The sequence below is a fragment of the Ochlerotatus camptorhynchus genome, unplaced genomic scaffold (genome assembly GCF_037179485.1).
Source record: "Ochlerotatus camptorhynchus isolate MF236.1 unplaced genomic scaffold, CSIRO-AGI_Acam_v1.1 ptg000353l, whole genome shotgun sequence".
In the NCBI taxonomy this organism is placed as follows: domain Eukaryota; kingdom Metazoa; phylum Arthropoda; class Insecta; order Diptera; family Culicidae; genus Ochlerotatus; species Ochlerotatus camptorhynchus.
The window spans coordinates 1289703-1299026 of record NW_027040841.1 but is presented as its reverse complement, the minus strand read 5'-3'; the positions used below and the strand labels follow the sequence as shown (position 1 = coordinate 1299026).

The following is a 9324-nucleotide window of genomic DNA, read 5'->3' as shown; positions in this document are numbered from 1 at the left end:
CCCCTGTGTAGACAATCGTACATACATTTTTTTGAAAATTTGAATGAACCGTAGGCATTTGTCAACCCCCCTCTAAAGAGTCTACGTAGTTTATGAACAGCCCCTAATGCAATGTTCAGCTTGATTTACTAAAACCCGAGTTGACGTTGTTTCTCGGACTACACGGCCGATTAGATCAACCCAAATTTGAGTTCAGCTTACTCATAATCGCAAAAGGTGCATGAATTAAGATATGAGTAAATTTGCCTCATGTGTGGAAAACCTCAAAAATCTGCAGGAAATGAGGAAAATTTAGGAAAATTTTACTCAACCTTGGGGTATTAGTAGACTGAGAGAATCCAATCTTTACTTTTCTCACATTCGGGAAGTTTTTCCTGTAAAACCCTGGAAAAACAAGAGGCAAATTTACTCATCGCTGAGCTCCTTCACTTTTTTCGATGTATAAGTAAACTAAACTCAAATTTGGTTTTGTCTCATTGGCCGTGCATTAACGAAACTAGGCATACTGAGGCTCTGAACCATTTGGTGGATTATTTTAACTTTTGGTTAAAATTTGACAGATGAAAAGTTATCGATTAACCCTGCTATCCGAGCGTGGTTACTTCTGACAGACAAGAAGTTAAATTTTGACGACCGTGGCTCGAAAATCGGTCGATCGACAGCACGGGGATTTTCGAACATAAGAAATAACTTTCGAAATGTCACTTTTAACCACGAGTTAAATTTAACTCGGCAAATGGTTCACAGCCTGAATCTAAAATATTAGGTTATTTCAACGGCCGTGCATTTTGTTGGAGCCGTTATATTCGGTTGATGTCTTCGGTGAACGCTTGATGCGACCTCGTGTTGTGATAAAAGAAACCTAAAATTTATATTTTCAGATCTAGAGTGCTACACACTAAAATAAAAATATTTGGTGCCAAGAAGCTCTGACTTTCCGAAAAAATAATAAATCTAGATAGAGCTGGAATTATGGCGTAACAGCTTTTGTAAACAATGACTTCTTTAGATGATTGCTAGAAAGATAAGGCTCACCAACGCAAATCAACAACACCATCGGGTAGAGGAAGGCTTCCCCTACCCGACGGTTATGTTGGTTTTGCGTGGGCGTGCCTTGAGTGGATCATTGAAGATGCTGAGGTTTTGACAGCACCGTACTGTGGCTACCACAGTATTTTACATTGGTTCGTCCGTATACAGTAGCGCCAAATGAAAGCTGTGGTGGGTTCAAAACTCAGCCATCTAAAATGATCCGTTCCTAGAAATCGTCGATAGAAGTCATTGTTTACAAAAGCTGTTACGCCCTAATTCCAGATCTATCTAGAAATATTTAGAGATGTAATAGTTATATTTTTTACAAAATCATGTTTAAGCCCTGCATTAGATGAAAAAATAAGAAATAAAATTTTGTGTTCCTATGCGATATGTGTTCGTGTTAATGAGATTCAGCATTTTAATCATAATGGGAAGGCGTATGTTGTAATTACTACTTATATCCTAAAACCACTTGAACTCTATCACATCGTGTTTTTCAACGATGTACGCGAATATCAACAAGCATAGTTCCAATAACAAATTGAGTCGTTTCACAAAGGAACAACTAGGACAATAGTCTGGCTAAAATTATTAGGTGATGTTTTGAATTAAATTAAGCTCTTTGGTAATAGTAATTGAAATCAGATCCAAAACTGTCCAAACCAAAACCGCTTGTAAATGTCGGACCAATCGAGTCTGACTGAGGTCTTAATTCTAATGTGTTCATAACAACTTGATACGTAATTGGTCCATTGACTTCTCGCCGCAAAATCTCACTAATGCAACCTTGCTAGTGTAATATTGTCAACCAAGAAAAAAGGCTATCAAAGTGTTCGCCTTGACAGCAGTTTGTTTTTTTAATTTGAACCAATAAAACGCACGTAGGGGAAATGACTCTAATGTTGGTCTATGGATCTAAGATTGGGCCCATCGCTTAAAATCTGCTATTTATCAATTTTATCTAGATGAATGCGTCTTTGGGACGGTACTAATGGATATTTTTAGTCCCTATTGAAAAATTAGTTGACTGTTTGAATTTATGTATGGACCCAAATATGGGACATTTAGGCCGAAATTACAGTGGCAAACAGTGACTGAGAAGCTCATCGATTAAATGGTATTTTTTACCATTAAAGATTATCAGAAGAGAGATACGAGATACGTGCGTCTTAAAGAGCTTTAAAGTCTTTCGACCACGACTTTTAATGCCGTTCTACGTATATCTGTCCCATGCTCTAAAAGTAACATCTGAGAAAATCCCGAATAATGTTTCGAATCATTTCTGCTCATTGGAAGAAATATAAGTTAAAATAAGTTAGTTCTCATTTCAACAGAATCAATTTGTTTTAGTGAAAGCTATAGAATGTACCTTTAATGGAATTAGTTAAACCTATTTTTATACGAAAACAATTCAGTGGGACTGTTATTCCGAGAAATTTGCTATGAAGTAGAATATTCTACGCATGTCAGTCCCACTAAGAACTTTAACTTTCCGTGTTGCTTTGATGGCCACTAGACTGATGCAAAATTTGAAATTTTCGCTCCACAATGCTCAAACGGTTTCAAATCAGGTCCTGATTAGCCTCCCAAAATTTAAGCTCATTTGGTAAGAAACTGACTTGGCATAAACTATTCGAAGTTTATATGGAAATTACTATGGGAAAACCAAACTTTTTGGTCATTGTTTCTACCCATTTTCCATATTGCTTTCTTGAAAATTTCTATAACTATTATTACGGGAAATATTCTAAGCTACAACTTTGCGAAATATAATTTTTCAGCAAAATGTCTAATTAAATTGTTATTAATTGTTTAAGAGATTGATAATATTATGGTATGATCAAGCAGCTGGTCTGTAGGCAACACTGTATTCAGCAGTGTGACATAGTAGCCATGATATTTGTGCTCTATTTTTCGCACCAGAAGCACCAATGTTGCCTGCTGAACAGTTGAATGAGCATAATCATATAATCATAAGACATCAGTGACTTGACTCAGTAATAACTTTTGTTCCGTACATTTGATTGAAAAGTGGTTTTGAACAAAGTTGTAGCTGGGAAAATTTGCTACAATCACTGCTATCAAAAGCATAGTGCATAGTGGTGTGGTGATTGTTAGATAGATATGAACAAAAACACAAGTTTTCCCATAGTAATTCCCATATAAACTTGAAATGGTTTGTGCCAACTCAGTTTCTTACTAAAGTAGTTCAAATTTTGGGAGGTTAAGCAGGACCCTATTTGGAACCGTTTAAGCACTGTGGAGCGAAAATTTCAAATTTTGCATCACACAGTTCGAAAAGTAGTGTAAATTTCTGTTCAATATGATGCACACACAAATGGAGCGTCATATTTCATATAAGTTTACATTATATATCATGTAAAGTTCTAGCACAATTCATGCAATGTAGCAAATATTGTATACAAAAGCCCATCTTTGTAAACATTATTGTTTACAAGATGCTCGGTTGTGTGAAAATAAATTTAAGTTTACGTGAATGAATGTTTACATCACAATTAAAATTCAGAATTTTTATCTGTGCAGTCTAATGACCACGTTGCGTTTGACATCTTTACTCTTGTGGTTGTGTTTACATGAGCGTGCTTGAGTTCTCCGCGAAGTTTTGAAAGTGGATAGTTTGCATAGGTTTGCATCATTAACTGAAACCAACAATAAGTGCGTTGACATTGCTGCAATCGTCGTTAGCTAAATCTATAAAGCCTTTTAAAGTATGGGCAACTTGAGAAACAAATGATGAATGCTCTGTGCAGAACACAATAAGATTGCCGATCGTGAACTTCAATGATTTCAAGAAAGACTTTGGAAAAGTTAACATACACAGTAAGGATTTCTTCCGTACGGAATTGTAATTATATTCAACAAAATCTCGAGTAACATTTGAAATGGGCCTATGTCCAAAACGTGAACAAATCGGGTTTTGATGCCATTCCTTAGCACCGATTTAGCTACTAATCGTGTAGGAAAGTTCCGCATAATCGGCCAACCATTCATTTATTTCATTTCATTGATAAGCCTAGTGACGTTGAAGGGCCGATGGTTGAAAATTTTCAAACCAAAGCTAGGGCCTACTGCTTGAGGCAGGGCCGTTGATTTGTTTTGAATTTATTTGACATTGCAAAAAGGCTTAGCAAAGGCGTACCATTTATGATGACAAGCACAACGGCTTAACAAAAAGGGCCTATCCATTGAAAGATTCACACAAAGGCTTATTGACAGAGTTGCGACCTATCACAATCACGATCGCCAAACAGCTGATGGTAGTAACGCTTTGTACATTCCTATCAATGTGCTCGTCGAAGCTCTCTCCATGACCATCCATCAAGTTGACGAAAGAAGTAAAAAGCAACTGGTGAATGTCGTCCTCTATTGTGATCCATCACCGATCTGGTCATTCCCGACAATCACGACACTCATCTGTGCTCGTTTTGAAGCAGTTGCTGCTTTGCTTGCTTATGTGAGTGTGTTGGTGAGTGAGCCCAACAGCTTCCGTTTCATGTTGCCTGCTTTGTTTGTAACTCACACAGTCGCGCCTGCCGAGACGAACTTGGAATGCGTAGGCATTGTTTTCATTTGCTTCTGTCGTTTCGCTTTTTCTCATGACCGTACTGCAGAAGTCTTCACTGTTTTCGTTGTGCTTTTCATCATCAACAGCGAGTGTAACGTTTTGCTTGTGAGCAGCGACCATTAATGGTGAGTGTTGTTTGCCATGGCTCTAAGTCTCACTGTGTGACAAAACGATCTGTCAGCGATTGTCGGTTGATGCGAAGACGAGTGTCACGTGAGTGTCATGATATTTTGCATCACTGCTTATTAATTTATGAAATAAAATTGTAATCGATTTTCATATATTTTCGAAAGCTTTTCGCATATTTTGGATGTTGTATACTGAGATACAGTTACTATTGTTATTGTGAACAATGTAAATGCCTAAAATACTTCAATTTTCTTAAATATGAACTGAATAGTGGCGGAAAAATTTAAAATTCATTTTCTGGTTTGTTTACGTTTTGGACATAGGCCCATTTCAAATGTTATTCTAGAAATGCATCTACGGCAGTATATTGAAAACATTCTAACGACTAAATTTACGAAAGGACCATACGACAACGGATATTCTGAATCCGTCAACAGGAACCTTATTTTAACTACAAAATATGATAGCAGATATCAAGTTGATGAATGAACACATCAAGTGACAGAAAGTGTCATCATTGTTAACTGCGTTGCTTCGAGTTTTCTTTAGACAATAATACGTACTTTTTTGATCATGTCAATATTGGAAGATGTTTATACATCGTTGCTACATACAATTGAATTTTAAATCATGTTATTTTGTGTTATACCCCGTACAGACTATGGCTTATATCATGTAATATAGGCTACCTTGCAATGAGCACTCATACATCTAGTTTTCACTGGAAATCCTATATATGAGTGCTCATTGCAAGCCAGCCTATATTATATGATATAAGCCATAGTCTGTCCGGGGTATTAGGTTTACTTCAAGATCATTACACTGCTCCTTATCAATTGATCATTTTCACTCTAATAATGCACAGTTTGAAATCTGAACTATAACCTAGTGTTTTAATGTGAATTCCCGTTTCTCTTCATATGTTTCATCATAAAATAAAGCTGCTACTTCCCAAAATGACTCATTCAGATTTTTTGATCATATAAATCCTGTTTCAATAATTCGTGCACTCAACTCGATTCGTTAATAGAAGATTCAGTGAAAAAATCTTTGTGGGACAGTTATGCGTAGCATTTCAACGACAATTAGACTTGATGTTGTTTTTAAATAAGCCCAAAACAAATAACATGTTTTTTTTTTCATTCGAAAGTTTACCTAAAAAAAGTACTGTTCTATCACAGACAAACAGACGTAACTCTTTGAAAAAGTTGTTCTTGAAAACATAGTATCTCAATACATAGGATCTCAGTAACGACATCTCTCGGGCTTCTCGCGGAAAACTAGCATGCTCGCTAACTTGCAAACAATATTGCATAAAAGTTCTATAGAATGTATAGAAACGTCAAAGTGATCCGATGCCAGCGCTGCGGCGAGTAGTTCGCGAAACTGATAATATTCTAATCAACCGTTAAATGCTTGAACGAAGATACACAATGAAGAGTTACGTCTGTTTGTCTGTGGTTTTATGAACAAAAATGAAAAACGTCTAAAAGTAACATGGGACAGATATGCGTAGAACGACAGTCAACGTATTTCACAATCATCGAAAGATCAAGATTCACAGACTAATGGTGCTATCGCAAGGTTATCGAAGTGGATAATGAAACCAATTTTCATAGTATTTTCCAGAATTACATTTATTTTGCTTCAATACCTACAATCGAATAAATTTCTAAACTTGGTTACTTCCTTTCTCTTAGATCGGTTCCATTAAATATGGCTTTATTTTTTTTTATTTTCCATAAGATATCGAATAGCTTCAAATGTAGTTGATGACACTGTTGATCGTTCTTAATACTATGTACAGTAAATATGCTGATTACGATGTCTCGTCATTTTAACATGAATGTAAGAGTTTCCACGTGATCTTTGCAAATGCAGACGATGAAAGGATTGAAGAACTTGTTTTTATTTTTTTTGGGAAAATCAATCATGAGTAGCTACAGCGTCTATGTACATGTTATGTAACCACCTCACTTTCTTTGACTATGCGCTAATGATTTAGGGTTGCTTTAAAACCGTTTCGAGATGCTTGTACAAATTTACACCTTTTGCTTAATGTCATATATAAGTCTTACGGCTAACAAGTTATGTAAGTTTTAAATAAGAATGTGTGGAAACGGTTTTCACTAACAGGTAAAGAGATTTATGCACATCGATTGAAACTGGAGTTGCTCCTCATTTATTCCGATTCCAGCTCACTGTCAGGTCACGTGACATTGATTTCCTCGTCAGAGTCATCCGAATTGGACTCGTACTCATCGTAGTACATCCCGGACGATATATTATCGGAGGATGAGCAACTGTTGGAACGGTTGCTAAAAACAGCACCGCCTCCTGCGCTTGCCGCTAGCAGTAGCTCACGATCACGATCCGAATTAGCATAGAAACTGTTCATCAGAGGCGGCCTTGGTTGTTGTTGTTGCTGTTGTTGCTGCTGTTGTTGCTGCTGCTGTTGGTGTTGATGTGGTTGCTGTTGGTGACCGTTGCCTGAGCTACCACTGATGTCATCGAACTCGTATTTGAACTCCACGCCTACTGTGGTCGGGGGTTTGGAAAGTTCGAATTTTGGCTTGAAGTTGATTAAAGCGGATGTTTTTGCTACCGGAAGACCTCCGCCGACGAGAAGAGGTGGTTTTACTGATTGAGGAGAGGGTGATTGTTGTTGAGGAGAATGAGATTGTTGCTGTTGTTGCTGCTGCTGCTGATCGGATATGGTGGGTGGAGGTGAAGCGGGTGGCGAAAGGGACTGGGCACGATCGGTGCGAGCATCCGACAGGTCCGGGTTGGGATTGTTTTTGTTTGGCAGCGTTTGATCACGGGAACCACCGCTGGCCAGAAGCTCACGTTCCTTTGAGTTGCGCCATTTCATCCGTCGGTTTTGAAACCAAATTTTCACCTAGAAATGAAGAAAAACTTGTATTGGTTAGTGAACTCATAACAGGAGGTTTCGCAAAAAAAAACGTTACGAATTGGAATTAGAACTATGTTTATGGATTATCCCAAATGACATATCAATAACGAAGAATTAAAACCAAACATCCTGCAGCTAATGAAAATCCCAAAATGCTATTGCAAGTATATGTTTACATTTTCATGTTTCGCATTTTTGAGACGTTAATTTATTTTGTTTGTTCCTCATTCACCCATGCCACCATTAGTCTGCAATCATCGATTCAAATTTATCAACACCTAATGTTTTGACCGCATCTGGTCGATCCAGGAGCGGAAATTCACATGAAAGCGTTGATTGTCATTAATATCCTACTTGATGTTTGCCGAGACGATCATCGTCTTGCTCATATTTTGGGATTGTCCAATTTACGTCACCTTCCCTGAACTTGAACCTGTACAATAGCGGCAACGACAAATTTTGTCTTGTTTTTTATTCGTTTTCATCTACCTGGCTGTTGAATCAACAGAAACGGAAATAAGCTAATGTTTGCCAGAAGTATTAACGAGTTCTTCTCCAATCAAGGGGTGGTCTCTTCTCCAGTATCGCCTTAAAATAATAATTGATGAAAACAAAAAAAGATCTGAACGCTCATTGCTAGTCCGAAGGTCGACAAATTTCGTCAAATAATTGACCAAAAAAAAAAACAGATCCAACCCAGTAGTGGTGGCTTACCGTTGTGAATTTGGGTATTTTGTGGCTGTCCAACATTTGCAAACGGTCAACCAAAAGATGTTTGCTTGATATTCGAATTACCACTGAAAGGTAGTCGCACTTTCCGAATGTCGTCGATTGGACTTTTGGGAAAGTGATTCATGGGGTTTCGAATTTTCGATAATGTGTGACACGGAACAGCTGACGATTTTTGCGAATGGGTCATATTTCAAGTCTTGTTTGCCAGGAGGTATTGTGATTTGTAACTGTAGTTCTGCTGAGCAAATTCCATCCGAGTCAGTAATCGATTGGAAGTTGAACGTTTGTCTAGGATACAGTTTCATTCACTTAGTCCAATTGATATAATACAATCAAACATGTGATCTTTTAAAAATGTTTCCATTTGTCTAGATGAAGAGTGCCGTTCCCCTCGCTTTCGTTGTATTTGCTCTTACAGTTGTTTGCTCACTCCTAGGCTGGAGGGTGGAAGAATGTCTGGCATTTATTGATTTTTGGACGACTTATTCTTAACAGTTCCCTCTCGTAGATCATTTGTTTTGAGTTTTCAATGTTGGATCTATGAAACCAGCGGTTCTTTAAGAGTCTTTACCATTCAAATTGTTTTAAAATCCCCAAATTATTTCAAAGTAAAAAAATCGGCAATTTTTTTAACCGTCTCAAGGCTGCATTTCAACTGTATTCGAATGGAACATCAAACAAGCAGCACCGTTCAGTAGATATGTAGCCTCATTGTTGCCCTCGTACTCTCACTGTCACTATTTAGCCTATAACTATTTAGGTGTATATGGCTGGTGTCACATAAAAGTAGGTATCGCAAAGATCTCTAAAGAAACAGACGATGCTGAAGTGGCGAGTTGGGAGAAAATGAAAGTTCTCCTACAAGCATAGCCAGTGGGGTGCTGGTGGCGGATAGGAGGATCGGTTGCAGTGTCTGTGTTGCTTTTTG

At 37.6% G+C, this 9324-nt stretch overlaps 1 protein-coding gene across 1 annotated transcript in view; it reads right to left on the bottom strand.

Annotated features, from left to right (window-relative positions):
* Positions 1-6932: 6932 nt before the first annotated feature.
* The window catches only part of Dbx, a 90227-nt gene continuing 87835 nt past the window's right edge, over positions 6933-9324 (bottom strand). The window contains exon 5 of the mRNA XM_065231387.1: positions 6933-7649. Within this exon, the coding sequence (XP_065087459.1) occupies positions 6960-7649 (690 nt within the window). The 3' untranslated portion in view covers positions 6933-6959. The remainder of the gene's footprint in view (positions 7650-9324) is intronic.